The following is a 19617-nucleotide window of genomic DNA, read 5'->3' as shown; positions in this document are numbered from 1 at the left end:
GCATTACCTAGTGCTTGCTGCTTGGGTGTATTGGAGGATGAAAACCTTATTTGCAAATAGGGCTTCTGGAATCATAAATTGTTTAGTGCCCCCTGCAGGCAGGCAAAAGGACAACAAGGACTGAGTCCATGTCACCAGGGGAACAAAATGCAGCCATCTCTCAGCAACAGTTAGCACCAGAAACAAGATAGACACCACAATTATTAGTAACAGCTTTATTGAGAGAACTGAAAAGGCAAAGCCCTCCAGGGCAGGGTAATGAAAGCAGAAGGGCCCAACTGAACATTGTACTGCAGAAGGAGGCAAGAAGCTGCTTACAGTCAACACCCCCCACTGCACACAAGGAGCGGGGGAGGAGGAAGAGAAAGGAAGAATCACACCATCAGAAAGATTTGCTCCCAGTTGTGCTGACAAAGCATAAATTGGTGCTGCCAAGGCTAGAGAGAAGCTGTTATTGCTGACCCACTGGGAACAGGATCAACAACTTCCCACACCAGTTGCCTCCCCTAGGTGCTGATGGGGAGACAGACATTGTTTTCCTCCCTACCAGCCACCCAGGGAGGAGCGCTTCTTTCAGGGCAATGCAAAGAGCCACAAAGCAGTGGATTGAGGGTAAAAAGGGCCTAGTGGCATCTAACCATAAGACAGTGGGTTACACCCTCCTCATTATTTGGTCCATGCCTCCCCTCCCCCTGGAACCAAGGCTGGGAACAGGACTGCAGTCAGGATGCTGGGACCAGAATCCAGGGGCTGGAACTGCAGCAAGGAGCAAGGCTGAGAGACAATGGCCAAGGCCAGAGTCAGAATGGGATACGATAGGGCAAGGTGGCGCTCATTCCAGTCTCCTGTGAGGGCTGTCCCAGGACCAGATACACACACTCCCCGAACACTTCTCTGCACCCCCCAGGGGCACTCCCCAACATTTGGGGACCACTGCCATGAGAGATCGGTCAAGACCCCATTTTACAACAATCTGAGTACCCAGAGGTGTTTGGAGACTGAGGGAATTGGTCTGGGACCAATAGGCCCGCCAAAAGGGAGGGGCAAAGGGAGCAACTACCCCCCAAGGCCTGAGGATTCCAAAGGGCCTGGGGGGTCCTGGCTGCTACCATAGCAGCAGCCAGAGCCTTAGGCCCTTTCAATCGCTGCCAGGGGACAGTGCTCTCTGGGCGGCGCTGAGGGCTAGCTGCTCCAGCCTCACCCCTTCTGCCTAAGGCCCCGCCACTTCTGGGGCATGCTGCCAGTCCCCACATACGGCCCAGGGGCCTGATGATAGCCCAGCCCTGGGCAATGAGGCTAGCAGCATGTCCCAGTGCTATCACAATGCCACATTGGCATTCTGGCAGCCGCCCACGTGGGCTGACCCACAGGGTGCATGTGTGACCCCTCAACAGCTCTGGACAACACCAGTTGAAATACTTGGTCCAGTCCTGATCCAGTCCACAAAGCTGAGTTGGTGCTGGATGGAACAGCAAAGGACAAAGGGGTGGGAACCTGGCCACTGGGACTCTGATGGGTGGATTCTCAGCTCTTCCTCCTCATGCCTGAAGAAGGGAAGAGGCAGGCAGAGGAAGCCATGGGGGCCTTGGACGGCTCATCTATTTATTAGCACAAGAGAATTTGCAAACACTGCTAGGTTTGGGGTGGGGGATCCTGAGTTTCTGCCCTTGTCCCAGTCTCCCCCAGCATCCTAGTAGCTCTGCTGATTAGGAAAGACTCATCTCTTAAGGCACATATAAGCTATGGAGGCTCATCCAGTGGCCACTCAGTTGGACAGGATGTCTGAAGTCTCCGACACCAGCCTCCCATCCCTGGTCTCTATTTTCTTGATCACCACGGTCTTTGACTTGCTGACAGCAGCACTCTCCAGCGTGGGGGAATTCATGGAGTAGCCGCTGCTTGAATAGGAGCTGTTGTATCCTCCCCCATAGCTACTATATGCACTGCCAAGCCCACCTGCAGGAGAGGAGCAAGACAGAGGACCACTAAGACCATGCAGGACATGACTCCCAGCTGAGGGCAATGCTAACTGCATGAATGGCTCAACCCACAGCCTGGGGGCTTGCAAGGCAATCAAGCATGGGTGACCTGTGGGGGTGCATGTAGGACCACTCCAAGGAGGGAGGGCCAGCCAGCATGGGGGCTAGCAAGCCAGAGGGCCGGCAGCAGCATGGGGAAGGTGCAGGCTAAGTGGCTGTAGCTTAGGGGGCTCGGCTCTCCCTCTGTGTTGCTTCCACTTCTGGGGAATGCCGAGGCCATCTCCTTATCCCCAGGAGTGATGTGGCCAAAGAACAATGCCACACGAGTTGGAGCCACCTATCCTGCACCTTCTCTGCTGTCACTGCTGGTGAGCGCAGGGAGGTGGCAGCGTGGCCTCATGGCACAGCCCCACTAGCCCCCTGGGCCCTGGGAAGAGGTGAGACAGGGAGGGGCAGAGCAAGGGCAGAGTAGGCAGGGCTTGGAGCACAAGGGGTTGTCTCATCTCTTCCTGGGTGTGGGTGGGGAGACACATGACAGCGCCCGCTCCTTCCCTTCTCACCAGTTGCCTCTGCAGCCAAGGATTGAGCGCTAAGGACCTTGGAAGGCTACAGAACTTGATCTCTGCTACCGAACCTGGCTCAGACCTATGGCTGCGTCAGCAGTGTACCTCTGTACTTTAGAACCAAGGCAGGGAGGGAATGGGAAAGTCTAGACCTTGGGCTATGTGGTGGCACCTCGGTCAGCAGGATGGAGTGAGGACCACACGTGGTCCTGACTCACTAACCAGATCCCCTAAAGGATGGAGAAAGTATGGGCAGGACTGGTCAGCCTCTAATTGACACCCCATTACAAAAGCAGAAAGGATGTCATTACACATCATCTAACCCTTTAATTCCTTCCCTCATTTCTCAGACTCCCATTGCTGAAGAGACAAATCACTCTCCAAAGCATCTGGTTCAGTGCAGGTAAGACTGTGCGCTCACAGGGCATGTGGGAAAGGTGGATCAGACCCAGCTCTGCAAGGTACTGAGCACCCTCAGCTCCTACTCAAGTTAGAGCACGAGGGCCCTAAGTGAGTTGTAAGGGGCCAATTTCTCCTCCCCGGCCCATGTGTCTAGTCCGTAGTTGTGTGGATCTGCTCACATGTGTCAAACTCTCTCCGAGTAGCAGCACCCACCCTCACCATAGGGGGGACTCTGCTCCAGTTCGAAGTGCTACCCTCCTGCCTCACATGACCAGACCCCACCCAAAACTAAATGAAATGCATTTACCCGAATAACTGCTCTTCGTGGTCTGAATACTCATCTTTTGCATTCCAGAGTCCAGCCTGCCAAACAAAAGTGCATGACATGAGTTAGCCAGAGGCGGCCCGTGAGTTTAGGCTGACTCGGCCGTCACCTAGGGCGCCGCCTTCAACGGGGTGCCCGGGGTACCCAATGATGATGACACGCCAACGTCATACCGTTAAGGGCCGTGCAGGCGGGGGCGCCGTTCTGCCTGGGGTGCCAGCTGCTGCAGCCCGCCTCGGGCCACCCCTGGAGTTAGCAACGCACAAAGTACTGAATGGAGTTGGGGCACAGAGAAGGACAAAACCAGCACTGCATGGTATGTGGAAGCCACTGCCAACATGGCATCAGAACAGTTCATGTGTGTGTCACAAACCCAATATTGCTAACAGCAGCGATAGCTCCATCGAAAAAGGCCTGTTATTTTTTAAGTAGAAGTTCCATCCCAGCTCCCCTGGGAACTTCTGTGCATCTGTAGCCTGCCGGAAAGTGACACGAGTGAAGCCTTAGATGAAGAGGACTTATTACAAATATTGTTGTCCTTGCCTTCTAGATTAGCCACTGACCCAGCTGAGGCCAACCAGTGAGCCTGTAGCGAAGGCAGGACTAGACCCCACCTATGTTAAATGCTACATAAGGGGGTCTCAAGCATGGGGCTGAGACCAGAGTCCCCTTGTTATATAGCTATGTGGGATTGGGGGCAGTATCTTAGTATGGAAATGGAGGTCCCCGCATGAAACGGGTTTGAGAATCCCCACACTGGGCAGCACTGCCCCTCCTGCATCTCAGGTATCTGAGTCTGTGAATCAATTACAGATTAAGTATCAGAGGGGTAGCCGTGTTAGTCTGAATCTGCAAAAGCGACGAGGAGTCCTGTGGCACCTTATAGACTAACTGAAGTGTAGGAGCATAAGCTTTCGTGGGCAAAGACCCACTTCGTCAGATGGATGTAGTGGAAATTTCGTCAGATGCATGTAGTGGAAGTTTCCTGCCTCTGGAAATTTCCACTACATGCATCTGACGAAGTGGGTCTTTGCCCACGAAAGCTTATGCTCCTACACTTCAGTTAGTCTATAAGGTGCCACAGGACTCCTCGTCGCAATTACAGATTATTCACAGGAGTCTCGCTGAAAAACAGATATGACGAGAAGCTGTAGTAATGGGGGAGGTACCATGTAAGCTCCTTAAGGTGCCCGCAGCCCCTCCTAGGCTCCACGTATTCAAACTGGTTACACCCAGAGCAAACCTGAGTCACATTTCCAAACAACCCGTTTAAACGGGGGCCCATACGTTGAGGGCCATCAATCCAGTTTGCACTCAGAATGCTGAGAGCCCAACTGCGGGTGACCTTTGGCAAGCTGGCACTAAAAGGGGCACAAGGGTCAGAATGTACGGGGTTAATCTATAGACCTTGCTCAAAGACATGCAGCACACTGGAGATAAGTTCCAGCAATGGGCCGGTCTGTCGTGTCCCCGCATCCCAGCCCTCCACTCCTGCTCTCTTATTGAGCCTCCCACTGGATAGAAGGAGAAACCATCCAATCATGGCACACAATGCCTGCTTCCCACACCCACCTGCTTTCCTCTCCTTCCAGCAGCTTCCTGTAGGTGGCAATCTCGATATCTAGGGCCAGCTTGACAGTCATCAACTCCTGGTACTCCCGCAGCTGGCGAGCCATGTCCTGCTTGGCCCTTTGCAGGGCAGCCTCCAGCTCAGCCAGCTTGGCCTTGGCATCTTTGACAGCCATCTCGCCACGCTCCTCCGCTTCAGCAATAGCTGCCTCCAAGCTGGCCCGCTAGAGAGGAAAAAAAAAAGATAGTTTCCACTGAGAACCGGAGCCTTCTCAGAGCAGTAGAGGGAAGCTCACAGGAGAGATCTGCTGGGGCATTTACAAGTCATTTTTGCACCCATACTGCTGCACCAAAGCCGCCCCCCCCCCCCATGTACTCGCATTGCACCCAGGCAAAGCAGGGGCTTGCAACTGGTCAGTTTCCTTCCATTTCAAACTAGTATAAGCAATGTGCATCCACACACTGCTTTGCAGATAGTTTGCACCCCATGGAACATATAGAACAGCCTATTCAGATTTTGCTTTCTCCCACCATACAGGCTTCTCCACAGAGCACTGGGGAACAGGGAAGTGAAAACCTCTCTGGAAGAAACCGAAGCAGGCTCCTGTCTACACCAGGGCTGCAAGCATAATGCCTTCCCAACACATGCCCCTGATCCTGTTTCTAAGCACTGTTCCGTTCTTCAGTGCAGGCTGAAGTTAGTGTGCAGTTTGGGACTGGTGAGGTGCTTCACTGCTAGTCTTGAGAGCTGTGAAAGAAACTAGGTTGAGAGAGAAAGTGACTACCCAGGCAGAGAGCTCACAGAAACAAGAGCTGGGGAGATCACAACCAGATCAACAGCCTGGGTAAACAGACAGCTGTGGTGCTCCACTGATTACATTGGCTGGAGAACAGGCCCAGAGACTGAAAATTAGCTAGGAGCCCAAACTAAAGGGCTGTGTCTAGACGGGCCAGTTTTTCCGGAAAATCAGCCTCTTTTCTGGAAAAACTTGCCAGCTGTTTACACTGGCCGCTTGAATTTCTGCAAGAACACTGACTTCCTACTGTAAGAAATCAGCGCTTCTTGCGGAAATACTATTCTGCTCCCGTTCGGGCAAAAGTCCCTTTCGCGCAAAGCTTTTCCACAAAAGGGCCAGTGTAGACAGCTCAGATTTGTTTTCTGCAAAAAAGCCCCGATTGCAAAAATGGTGATCGGGGCTTTTTTGCGGAAAAGCGCGTCTAGATTGGCACGGATGCTTTTCCGCAAAAAGTGCTTTTGCGAAAAGCGTCCTGCCAATCTAGACGCTCTGTTCCGAAAATGCTTTTAACAGAAAACTTTTCCGTTAAAAGCATTTCCATAATATCATGCCAATCTAGACACAGCCCAGTTGAATAGCCCAAGGGTTTGGCACAGCTGAGACCATGGGGAATTCCCTGTCTACACTAGAGAATGGGGCTGTCTTGCACCACAGCTGCAGTTGCAAATCGAGCTCTACTAGGTGGACTGAGAGGGACCTATGGCCTGGCAAGCTGAGTGTGGTAAAAGGGAACCTTTTCCCCAGGTCACCAGGGCAGGTACCATGCCCCCAAATAACTGCAGAAGGAGGAACCAAGAGGCTGGTGCAACCTCGGAGAAGTCAGCACTTTTCTGACCTGGCCTTTCAGAGCATCGATCTCTGACTGTAGCCGGTGGATCATCCTGTTGAGCTCATTGATCTCAGTCTTGGTGTTGCGAAGGTCATCTCCATGCTTCCCCGCCACTTCTTTGATCTCCTCATACTGCACGGGAAGGAGAGACAAGGAACTGAGTACATTGCAATGTGTACAGTGCCATCAGTTGTCCCCCTTTCATGTCTGCAGGATCCAGGCCAGGATTTAGGGCAGTGTCAAGCAAGATATGGCCCGCTGAGCCTCCAGATCTGGCCCACAGCCGCCCCACCAGGACCCTCTGGCATGGAGCAGCCAGTAACTTCAAAGCAGGTCCACACCAGTTAGGGGTGAGGGGAAAAGTTCACATGCAGCCCCTGCCTCACAGCAAAATCTCTCAGCTATTTTGAGCAGCCTGTCCTGCAGGGGTCCTGCAGGGCTGCTGGCTGGGAGCCACCCAGGTAAGCACCGCCTAGGCAGTGCCTGCCTCTGATACCTCAGCCTCTCCCTTCCCTCGACTCCCTGATACAGGCCACTACCCCCTCCTGCCCCAAGTCATAACCCAAACCCGTTGCACCCCCATTCCCAGGTCACAACTCCCTCCCAGACCCTCAACCCCCTTCCACACCCTCCCCCAGGCCAAAATCTTCTCCTGTGCCCTTGACCCCTCCCAGAGTCCATACCATTGCCTGCACCTCAGTCCCTTACCCCAAGCTCCCTTCTGTACAAAACCTCGGTCTCAGACCCCGCACTCCCTCCATAGAAAAGTGTGGCCCTTGACCACTTACCAAAATTTTGGAGTGGCCCCTTATCAAAAATTATTGCCCACCCCTGATTTAGGAAGATCCTGTGTGGGGAGAGATGCTGGCCGAGGCTGGGAGCTAGAGAGACAAACAGGGTTTCTGTGTCCAGCAGCCTCAATAAAAAAATCCTCTTTATAACCATTACAGCTGATTCCTGGCTCTTTACCACCAGGAGTCCTGGTGTCCTGTCACAGCACTGCTCTGGAAGGCTTTATTTTTTGTAGCTTTAATCAGCCATGCAAATTTGCCAAGAAAATTCATGAGACTGCAAATGGCGAGACTGGTGGCATTTCACTTCCCCTTCAGTCAAATCCTTCTCCCTTAGAGGAAGTAGGATTTTGCAAGACCGGAAAATATTCCATATGTTGGGGAGGGAAGCCAGAATGACAGCCACTTAATATTGCTGTTTAGACAGCCTCGTGCATGCTGCTATGCAAATTTCAGGTCAGCTCTGCAGCGAAGGGTGTCATCCTGGGGTGGAGGAACTAGTGTGGAATTACTCTGTGCAAATGTAACACCAACAGATGGAACTGAACCTGGGACCTCTAGAGCTTAATGCCTAAGCCTCTACTGCATGAGCTAAAAGCCAGCTGGCTCTTAACTAAGGCAGAGGAGCAAACTCATCCTCTCTCTGTAAGTTGACTAGATGGGACAGTGCACCACACCCAGCAGGTCTGTGGGTTACACAAAGTAGGGATGTTAAATTGCATGTAATCAACTGAATAGTTAATGGAATTTTCATCAACTGCTCTACTAGTTGATAAAGGGGGAAAGTGCAGAGCCGCCACGGGGTTAGCTCCCAGTCCCGGGAGCTAACCCTGCAGCAACTCTGCCTTTAAAGTGTATTAAGAGCTGCCTTGAAAGGCAGAGGTGCAGTAGAGGGGACCGGGCGCACCTGTGCAGAGGAGCAGCGTCTGGAGGGGATCAGATGGGAGTCAGGAATCAGCTGAATCCCAGCTTGTGCCGGGTCCCCCATTACACCTCTACCTCTCCCTGCCCCTCAAAATGGTGCTGGGGGGAACCGGCTTTTAAGCCAACTCCCCACAGCCCCAGCTCCTCCTCACCCCCACAGCCTTTCTTTGATAGCATATGCTTATCGGGTACTTGACTAGTCACTTAGATCCCTAACACAAAGTCAAAAAGCGTACACTGCCAAACCCCTGCAGTATTAGAGGCAGCTGCTCGGGGTGGAACAGCACAGGTCCTGCAGGTCGGGCGGTGTGAGCAGGAGCTCAGTACAGAACTGGCAGTGGGGTGCTTCTGGGCGGGACTGGAATGATGCTTGACCTGCAGGGGAGCCCAAGGCTGGACTGCCAGAGGGTGTGGCAAGTACCAATGGTGTGTGGCAAGCACTCGCCGTTCCTGCTTGCACAAAACTCGGCCTTAGGAGTGAGGCTTCCACCTAGGGCAATCAAAGAGAAGGGAAGCATGGTCCAATGGGCAGGGCACAGTTCCCAACTTGTCAGTCAGCCTATCTGTGCTTCATTTCCCCATGTGTGAAAAAGGGATGACAACCCGCCTGGCCTCCCCAGCATGTGGGGAGAACACACATGCTGAAGCTTGGGAAATGCTCTTCTATTATAATTGGAGGTGAGGAGGAGCATAATTAGTACTCCTGCAATGAGGAGTAACGGTAGTTCGAATTAGGAGCTTTAGTTCGAACTGCCTAGCCCGTGCTGCGTGTAGCCACGGGCAGGGAGTTCGAACTACCGGGCATTTAAAAATGGCGGCGCCCGGGAACATGCAAAGTTTGCAAGTTTGAATGACTACATTAGCCACCTAGTTTGAATGACACATTAGCCACCTAGTTCGAACTAGGGTGGCTAGTGTAGACATATCCTTATATACCCAAATCCAGGCTTTCATGTCAATGTGTATTGGATTCTAGCAACTGTTTATTTAAGTCCCATCTTCTTGCCAGGACAAATTTGTTTCTCACAAGCCACTTCCTAGTCCATCATTCAGTCTGTTTTAAAATATTCCTAGTGATGGAGCTTCCCTTGGGAGAACATAAGAACAGCCATACTGGGTCAGACCAAAGGCCCAACTAGCCCAATATCCTGTCTGCTGACAGTGGCTAATGTCAGATGCCCCAGAGGAAGTGAACACAACAGGGAATCATCAAGTAATCCCTCTCCTGTCACCCATTCCCAGCCTCTGACAGAGGCTAGGGACACCATTCCTACCCATCCTAATTGATGCACTTAACCTCCATGAATTTATCTAGTTCTTTCTTGAACCCAGTAAATGTCCTGGTCTTCACAACCTCCTCTGGCAAGGAGTTCCGTAGGCGGACCATGCGCTCTGTGAAGAAGAACTTCCTTTTGTTTGTTTTAAACCTGCTACCTATTAATTTCAGTTGGTGACCCCTAGTTCTTACGTTATGGGAACAAGTAAATAACTTTTCCTTGTTCACTTTTTCCACACCAGTCATGATTTTATAGACCTCTATCATATCCCCCCTTAGCCTCCTCTTTTTCTAAGCTGAAAAGTCCCAAGTCTTTTTAATCTCTCTTCATATCAGGCCCGTTCCAAGCCCCTAATCATTTTTGTTGCCCTTTTCTGAAACTTTTCCAATGCCAATATATTGATATGTGGCGACGATATCTGTATGCAGTATTCAAGATGTAGGTATACCATAGTTTTATAAGGAAGCAGTAAGATGTTCTCTGTCTTATTCTGTATCTTTTTTTTAAAAATTATTCCTAACATTCTAGTTGCTTTTTTGACTGCCACTGCACATTGATTGGATGTTTTCAGAGAACTATCCACAATGACTCCAAGATCTTTCCCTTGAGTAGTTATAGCTAAATTAGTCCCCATCATATTGTATGTATAGTTGGGATTATCAGGGCTCGACAAATTCTGGAAAACCCTACTCGCCAGACAAAAAAGGGACTCACCTCCCTTCCCCCGAAAAAGTAGGGTTTTTTTATAGCATAAATTCCTAATAAGAACAAGAACAGTAATTACTAATAAAAAACAGGACTGTATAGCATTAAAGACTACACAGTCCTATTTTTTTGTTGCAGCTGCACCAGACTAACACGGCTACATTTCTACCACTAATTACTAATAAGTTATTATTAAATATCACCCAAGTTATTAATAAATATCTCATAAACCTCTATCTTTTTTCTCTGCTGCCATGTCTCCTCCCCTTGCTCCATCAGCTCCCTTTCTGCCTGCTGCCCCCCAACCCCTCACCCTCCCCTGCTGTCCTGACTCCTGCCCTTCTCACTGCCCTCAGCCTTCCTGAGACCTACCCCCCTCCACCAGCCCTTATCTCCCCCCTGTGCCCACTCCTCCAGTAGCCCTACTCTGATCATGTGAGCTACCCCTCCTCATCCCCTCTCCTAACACTTCCCTCTACACACCTGCCCTGCCTCTTTCCTCTGGTGCTGGTCCCTCCCCCACAGGTGTCTGCCCTTCTGCTTCACCCCCAGAATCCCCTGGCACTGCACCCTCCTGGTGCCCCCCCTTCCCTCACTGCCCCTGCCCCCTTTGCTCTCTTTTTCCCTGATGCCCACCCCCTCACCACCCTCTGCCCCCATTCCCCTCATGCTCCTGTGCCCTCACACATGACTTGCTCCATCCCTGCCTTGCTCATGCCCACCCCTTCTTTCTAGCCTTCTCCCAGCTCCTCCCCTGCTCCCCTTTAGCCCCCAGTGCCCTTACTCTCTCCTCTCCCAGCATCACCCTGTCTCCCCTGCCACTGACACCTCACCTCCTGCCCTTTACCTCATTGTCTGCACTTGGCCCCCTGGCATTTGTGTCTCCTGCACTCCTGTCCCTTGGTGCCTTCCCCTTTCTTCTTCTTCTCCTCCTGACCTGCTCCCCTCCCTTCCCCTGAGCACAAGCCCCTTCCTCATATTTTTCTCCTCCCCTCCCCACAGTCCAGTCCAGTCCAGCCCAGCCCCGTCCCCTCTAAGTTTTTTGCTGCCCCAAGCAAAATATTTTTGACCCCCCCCCCCTTTTTGTTGTCTTTTACACGTTTGCATTATGCAATGGGGTTTTTTTTGTTTGTTTTCATTTTTGTCCCAGCATTTTAGCCCTATAAATAGCAAATAGCATTTTCATTTGTTTTTTTCCATAAAGGCAAAGGTGCTTCAAGTGAAATCCTTCTTTCATTCGCTGCTGGATCACAGCAGCCTTTTGCCTGCCCTGTCCAGCCCCTCCCTATGGACAGGCACCCCTCACTCCTGACCCACAGGGGAAACAGGGTGCGGGGACAGCACAGAGCCAGAGGGGTACAGGGAACAGTGGAGGGAGGTTAAAGGGGTGGTGCGGGGAATGGGAGGCATAGAGCCAGAGGGACGCAGGGTGCGGTGGGGGCATAGGGAATGGGACGTGGGGAACAGGAGGGGCAGAGGGATTGGGGTCCAGGGGCAGTGCAGGGAATGGGCAGCATAGAGCTGGGGGGGCAGGAGAAGAGATGGCTGAAGAGCCAGGAGCTTAAGAGTGGATGTTCTTGCTGGACCACAGAGGGGAACACAGGTGCAGTTGCTGTGAACTGTGACACGAGCCACTAGAGGGATACCGTGAGTCCGGTTGTATTTTAGAATTACACATGCATATGCAACTCCTGCTAAGCAGAGGATGCTTCACACAGACCTATCAACAGAGTGGGGGGCAGCTATCCTGGGTCCTGGTGATTAAAAAGGGCCCAGGGCTCTCACCATGTGCTGTTGCCGCAGCAGCAGTAAATACCCAACAGAGCACTGCAGGGGTGGGGCACACTGCAGTCCAGAGTAAGGATGTTTAATACCAGTTAATTTACTAGTTGAGTAGTCGATGGAATTTCCATACAAAGCCAGGGGAGCCGACAGTAGTCCAAGGCTGTCGGCTCCCCTGGCTTTGCATGTTCAACTCACGAGCTGGGAGGAATGGAACAGGTGCCACCCAACAGACATTCCCATGGGCAATACCACACACCCTGACCTGCCCTCATCAAGGACAGCCAGCACACTCAGAGACGAGACTGCAGCTCCAGGGAAAGACCGGCACCTCACCTTGATTTTATACATGTTCTCGGCTTCTGCCCGGCTCTTGTTGGCAACCTCCTCATACTGCGCTCTGACCTCTGCGATGATGCCATCCAGGTCCAGCTTGCGGTTGTTGTCAATGGTCAGGACCACAGAGGTGTCATTGATCTGGGACTGCAGCTCACGCAGCTCCTGAATGGGAAGAGCAGAAGAGTTCTTTGTCACTACGGAGCATGGAGAACTTGGAACACCCACTGGAATTCCCAGACCCTGGCCTGGGCTAGGCTTACCGTATTTCATGTTCCCAAATAGGAACCACTGCTAAATGGAGGGGGAGGCAGCATGTCACGAGCAGCAGCACAGAAGTAAGGGTGACAATACCCTACCATGCCACCCTCACTTCTGTGGGTGCTGTCACTTCCTGCAGAGTTGGTAACCCAGCCAGCTGCTGCTGCTGCTGCTGCTTTCCAGCCTCCCAGCTCTGAAGACAGTGCAGAATTAAGGGTGGCAAAACTAAATCATGGACATAGGTTCCTAGTTCTAAAATCCACCAGGACAGGGATCGGAGGACCAATGGTAACCCTAATCCAGACCCACCCAGCCACTGAACCCACTGCAACTGATGTTGCCAGCAGACGGCTGTGATCTCCCACCTTAAAGGCTGGGAGCAGCAGCAGATGATGCAGGGGATATGGCCTGTCTCTCCAGGCATGGGGAGAGTCACCATGCACCCTGGGAGCAAACACCATGCACCCTGGGAGCACCCTGGGAGCCCTTTAAAGATCCCTCACCTCCTGCAGGAAGACATTTGTCTTCATCTTTGCAGAAACTCTGTTTTTCAGTGGGATTCCCCCTCCCAGTCAGGAAGGAATTGAAAGGACCAGTGCTGCAGCATTGAACCAAAGGGGGACATCACCAACCTCATCATACAGATGCCTCAGGAAGTTGATCTCGTCAGTTAGGCTTTCCAGCCGGGACTCCAGCTCCACCTTGTTCATGTAGGCCTCATCCACATCCTATGGGAGCAGAGCACAGACCCTGTAAGAGACACCTGAGCCCTCTCAGCCCAAGCACTCCACTGAATCCAGGAGCAGCACGGACTCACCTTCTTTAGCAGGACAAACTCATTCTCCTTCTCAGTGCGACGGTTGATTTCATCCTCATACCTGTGGGAGGGAGAAACCTGTCAGTTCTGGGGCAGGGCTGGGGCAAGAAGCTAGGAGGTCACTCTGAGGGATGCTACCAAGAAGCAGCAACCATCAGAGGATATAGAGACCCATCTAAGAGATGCCAGGAAGCAGACAGACCCCTTAGCAGGCACCCATCAATGACCTTATAAAGGACAGCATGGGTTTGGGAACCTGTGCTCACTGCCTATTGCCAAGGTGGGGTCGGATTGGGAAGTGGTGTCAAAACATGGAGGCTACGTCTACACTGGCAGCTTCTTGCGCACAAAAAGTCTTCCACGAGAGCATTATGTCTACACTTGCATGTGCTTTTGCCCAGAACGTCTATGGCAGTGTGGATGCTCTCTTGCACAAGAAAGCTCTGATGGCCATTTTAGCCATAGGGGTTTCTTGTGAAAGAATTTCATGTTGCCTGTCTACACTGCCCACTTTTGTGCAAGAGCTCTAGCGCTAGAGGGCTTATTCCTCATGGGGAGAGGAATAACTCTTCTGGAAGAAGCCCTGTTTTCCACCGCTGTACTGTAAATCTACTTGCGCAAGAACACACGTGCAGTGTAGACACCCGGCAAGTTTTTGCGCAAGAACACCTGTTCTTGCGCAAGAAGCCGCCAGTGTAGATGTAGCCAAAGTGATGGAGAAAGAGTCCCAACCATCCCCCATCAAGAGCAGCTGAGAGCCTCCCCAGACTACAAGTCAGGCAGATGTTGATAACCTGCCCAGATCCAAAGAACGCCCTGTAGGAGGCAGTATGCTGGTGACAGATGCGGCCATTGAAAGCCTCCTTGTGCAACACTACCGATTCACACGGGTGAGAGAAGGATCAGGACACAATGGGAGGCTGGTAGGGGATTTCAGGAGCATGAGTGGGAAGAAGTTGTCCGTGGCAGGCTGTAATTATCCCAGTAGGAGATTCCTGCCTCCTACATCCCGCCCCCTTTTGAAGAGCCCAGGAAGCTATTTCCCCCCACACATACACACACAAAGACACATACTCCCCTTTTGCCTCAATTGCACTCATGGGCAGCAGATCTAAGAGGCTGGGGAAGGCAATGCCTTCCCAAACTGCCTGGCTCCACCCACTCTCCACCCCCAGACCCTCACTGCTACAGCCCTGGGCTACAGCCCTGTGTTGCCAGCTTTCCCAGTGCCACAAGTGCTCCAGGGACCGCCCATGCTCAGGAGGAGTGAGTCACCCATGCTTGGGGGGAGCTGTTTTTACATTGGGAGGGCTTGGCTCTTATAAGGGCCAGCCATGGGCAGTAAGGGTGGGGTCTCAGGCAGAAGGGACAGGGCTGGGGCTTGCCTCCCCCAGCTCTAGGTTGCACTCACTTATTCTTGAAGTCCTCCACCAGGCCCTGCATGTTGCCTAGCTCAGACTCCAGCTTCATTTTCTCTTGGCCCAGGCCGTCCAGCTGCCTGCGCAGGTTGCTGATGTAGGCCTCGAACAGGCTGTTGATGTTGCTGCGTGTGGTCTTCTGGCCCTGCAGCAGGTCCCACTTGGTCTCCAGCATCTTATTCTGCTGTTCCAGGAAACGGACCTGAGCGGGCAGGAGAAGAGAGGTTTGTCAATTACATCTGCAGAGCTTAGCAGCCGTGGATGTGGGAGGCAGGAATTTCCTGCCAGGATAATTACAGCCTGCCAGGGATGGTTTCTTTCCACTCATACTCCTGAAATCCCCCACTAGTCTTCCACTGGGGGGGATCCTTCTCTCACCCACATGAATCAGGAATATCTCCACTGAAGTCAATGGTGTTCCCCATGAGTTTTCTGGAATGAATCAGGTGTAAAAGGAAAGTCAAACAGGCCTATAATAACTGATTCTGCTCCCCCTCCACTCATGTAAATTCAAAGTAGCTTCACTGCAAGCACTCAAGTTCCTCTTATATAAGTGACTCTGGACCACAGGGACTGATCCTGCCTTTGTATGTGTGCACTGTGAGATGAGTCCAGGTATCAGAGGGTATGTCTACACTACCCTCCTAGTTCGAACTAGCGGGGTAATGTAGGCATACCGCACTTGCAAATGAAGCCCGGGATTTGAATTTCCCGGGCTTCATTTGCATAAACTGTGCGCCGCCATTTTTAAATCCCTGCTCATTCGAACCCCGTGCCGCACGGCTACACGCGGCACAGACTAGGTAGTTCGGACTAGACTTCCTAGTCCGAACTACTGTTACTCCTCGTGGAATGAGGAGTAACGGTAGTTCGGACTAGGAAGCCTAGTCTGAACTACCTAGTCCGTGCCGCGTGTAGTCACGCGGCACGGGGTTCGAACGAGCAGGGATTTAAAAATGGCGGCGCCCAGTTTATGCAAATGAAGCCCGGGAAATTCAAATCCCGGGCTTCATTTGCAAGTGCGGTATGTCTACATTACCCCGCTAGTTCGAACTAGTGGGGTAGTGTAGACATACCCAGAGGGAGTGATTTTCCCTGGTGAGTCCAATTCTGCTCTCAAAGTAAATCCAGAGTCACTCTCTTAACTTCAGTGGAGTGATTCTGGATCAACACTAGTATAACAGAGGGCAGAATTCAGCCATAAGTAAATAGTGCCTCATTTTTATTTACACCAAGGCCCATTTTTCCTACTCTGGAGGTGTAAAGTAGACTCAGTGTAAGTGAGAAAAAACGCCAATAAAATAAGTGGAGTCACTCTGGATTGACACTGATGGAACTCCCCTTCACAGCAAAGGAGTTTTCCCAGAGCGAGTGTGACAGCTGCCATCTTAGTCAATATAGGAGGGATTGAATCAACAACCTTCAGAGCTAAAAGTGCAAGGAGCTGTGGCTTGACCTAAGAGCCAAAGCAGTCACAACCCATACCTTCTTCGATGGCCATGGAAAAGGGAGCAACTGGTCACAAATGCCCCACAATGGGTTACCCAGGCATTGGACCATAGATCCACAATCCTACTGATGGGCAGAAGGGTCTTTAGCCTTTACTTGCAGACATGGAGCCATTAAAGTCCATGGGAGCTTTGCCAGTGGGAGACTAGGGGTTTAACTAGCCAAAGCATTCAGCCCCCATGGAGAAGTATGGACACCGCTAGAGCCAGAGCATGTGCAAAAAGCTGTCCCGCTTAGCATGAGGCTAAGCAAAGGGCATGATGCAGTCCTGTGGCCAAGGTAGGGGAAATAGGAGAACATCACTGAAGCTGGTAAGAAGAGAAACCATGGCATCAAATTAGTAAGAGGGAGAAGCAGCTGTTGCCATGAAGGATTCTGGATTTCCACCTGTGGACAGGAGTTCTCTGCAATCCTACATGATCTGGACTAGGGGGCACAAGAGGATTGGTAAGAACCTTGAAGCACAGCAGGGACCCTTGGACTCCTGGAAGGGTGGGACAGAGAAAGGCAGTTGGCCCAGCCCTAGATAAGAGAGATGTCAACACAGCCTTTGCTAACAGGCAATAAACCCTGCTTGTTCAAATCCAATCCCCCACAGAACAGTGATGGGTGGAGTGGGGGTTCTGGTTAGACAGTTACAGAGCCATTAGACAAGCATTGCCTCCAGCCAAGTGTGTTCACAACCCTTGCTGAAAAAGGGCAGAAAGAATGCAGCTGCCTCTTTTCCAGGGCACCAGCCTCTGAAGCAAAAGCCCCTGTTAGAGGCGGGGGGGGGGGGGAAGGGCAACACTCATCCTCTTTAAACTGAACTTCCCACAAACCATGCTAGGCCAGAGAGCAGGAATCTGGAAAGGGACTGGGACCAGTGTGCTATGGCTATGCACTAGGGCTACGTCTAGACTGCAAGCCTCTTTCGAAAAAGAGCATCTAGACTGCAAGCGGAGCTTTCGAAAAAGCGAGCTGCTTTTTCGAAAGAAAGCAGCGAGTGAGTCTGGATGCTCTCTTTCTAAAAAGCCTGTTGGCATTCAAGAATGCCTTTTTTCGAAAGAGCACTTTCGAAAGAAGGCGTTCTTCCTCGTGAAATGAGGTTTACCGCCGTCGAAAGAAAAGCCACGTTCTTTCGATTTAATTTCGAAAGAACGCGGCTGTAGTCTAGACGCAAGTGAAGTTTTTTCGAAAAAAGGCTCCTTTTTTTAAAAAAAACCTGAGTCTGGACACAGCCTAGGGCCTTGGAAGTAAGGAAGAAGAGAAGGAATCTCAATACAGCCCCTCGGGCCTTTACTGCAGGCAAGGGGTGGTGGGAGCAGAGGGCAGGAAAGCGGATACCTCTTGTTCCAGCCAAGATTGCTGGGGCATGAGGAGGAAAAGAGTCATTTGGTTTCCTCTGGCTCACCCCAACTCCATTACCTCGGGAGTTCCTCCAGCTGTGTTTATTTTAGGCCCCACAATTTTGGGTGCCTCCATTTCTGAAAATCAGGCTCTGGAGTATCCAGAGGTGCTGACCCCTGTAGCTGCCAGTGCCTGGCACCTCTGAAAGCTGGGCACCTAGAATCAGCCCCTCCGCCCCCAGTTGTTAGCTTTTAGACAATGGAGAATCCTATCCTGGCCCTCCCAGTCACACCCTTTAACACCAGTGTTTTGAAAGATGGCACATTTTCCCAGGTACAGGCAACTTCCCCATTAGCTTTCTAGCTGCTCTCCAGTGCCAATGATTTGATGACAGCACAGGTGCCTCTATTGGTAGGTGTCCCAATGGGGAACATTGGCACTCTAGCTCCATACCATTCCCTCACCACCGGGAGAGGGGCATTTTCACTCTGCCAGCTGGTGTCATGACCAAAAACATTTGTAGCTAAGACAAGCAGAGGAAATTTTTCTACACATTCTCATACACCTGTAGGAGGAGCCTTTGGCTTAATAGTGGCTCAGAAGGCTCTGCTCTCCCTTCAGATCTGTTCCGATTTCCCCTTGATTGCAAAGATATTGGCTGGCAGGTCACTGCTCCCTTTATATGCTACCTGGTGGACAGATTACCCAGAGATGTTTACAGCACACACAGCCATACCTCACTTGGGTCACTGTGGGTTGCATGGGGGCATAATTGAGCATGGAATCCGGACTAGCTCCTTCCAGCCTATAAGTGTTACAGCAACTGGGCAAATCTGGTTGACTTTTGCCCATCCCCTAGGAACACACCCACTTCTGTCCCTGCCAACCCAGCTCTGCAGATGCCAGCTTCGCCTCAACAGAGCTAGGACTCACCTTGTCAATGAAGGAGGCAAATTTGTTGTTGAGAGTCTTGATCTGCTCCTTCTCCTGTGTCCGCACATGGTGGATGCTGGGGTCGATCTCCAGGTTAAGGGGTGCCAGCAGGCTCTGGTTGACATTGACAGCAGTGATGCTGCCTCCAGCACCAGCTCCATAGCCCATGGATGGTCCTCGGAAGCTGCCTGCTCCGAATCGGCTCCCACCATAGCTGGAGAAGGACGAGCTGATTTTGGTGCTGCCCACAGGCCCCGCTGTGTAAGAAAGGCTGCTGAAGGAGCGAGGGGCAGTGGAGGAGGTGCTCCTGTAGCTTTTTTTGTTTATGAGAACAGACATTTTGGACAGGCAAGTGGAGGACGACAAGAAACAACACCGGCTGGGCAAGCACAGAAACTGAAGGAAGAGCTCTGGAGGCTGAGAGCAGAATGGGGTGTGTGCAGAGTTATATGCCATGCCATCAGGGGGTGGGGATTTCATACCTAGGGCACCCACTGGCTGCAGGCTGCTGGAGGGGTGTGGCTACAACAGGGCAAGCCAACACCTGTTCCCTCCAGCTCATTAACCCTTTCAAAGCCAGAGAGGGACAATCAGATGCATCAGACTTGTTCCAAAAAGCTTTCAGCATGGTCATTTCCATCTCCTCCCTGTTATGTTTGGAGGAGCACCTGGCAGAAATACCAGAGGGGGGCAGCAGCCTCATGAACTCCCATAGAGAAGGAAATGCAAATATCCAGACAGCTTCTGGTCTGCTACACTGGGGTAAACTCAGAGCTGGCCCTACACATAAGTTGACTAAGCAATCGCTTAGGGCTCCCATTATGGAAAACCACTGGCTTTGCTGGATTTATTACATATTTACACCCCCAGAACTGTGCGCTCCAAAGACACGAGTGAAGGTTTGTTTTATCAGCAGGTGCCCAGAACATAAAAGGATACAGCAGAGGAGAGATAGTCAATAAGGTGTTTTGCAGTGGCAGGTGCCTGAGATAGGGCTGCCGGATGGTTTCAACAAAAATACCGGACACACTTGACATTACATCACAATCTACATTACATCTGATTTAGAAA

At 51.6% G+C, this 19617-nt stretch overlaps 1 protein-coding gene across 1 annotated transcript; it reads right to left on the bottom strand.

Annotated features, from left to right (window-relative positions):
* Positions 1-200: 200 nt before the first annotated feature.
* On the bottom strand, positions 201-18976 carry KRT8 (keratin 8). The gene is made up of 9 exons (XM_006118888.4): positions 18547-18976; positions 14769-14977; positions 13358-13418; positions 13173-13268; positions 12280-12444; positions 6471-6596; positions 4842-5062; positions 3252-3307; positions 201-1956 (listed from the first exon to the last, which is right to left on the bottom strand). The coding sequence occupies exons 1-9, from the start codon at positions 18883-18885 to the stop codon at positions 1766-1768; spliced, it is 1464 nt and encodes a 487-aa protein (XP_006118950.1). The 5' UTR covers positions 18886-18976; the 3' UTR covers positions 201-1765.
* Between the last annotated feature and the right edge of the window lie 641 nt (positions 18977-19617).

Source organism: Pelodiscus sinensis, unplaced genomic scaffold (assembly GCF_049634645.1).
Source record: "Pelodiscus sinensis isolate JC-2024 unplaced genomic scaffold, ASM4963464v1 ctg94, whole genome shotgun sequence".
Classification (NCBI taxonomy): domain Eukaryota; kingdom Metazoa; phylum Chordata; order Testudines; family Trionychidae; genus Pelodiscus; species Pelodiscus sinensis.
Note: the sequence above shows the minus strand (reverse complement) of the source record. Positions and strands in the feature narration are given on the sequence as shown.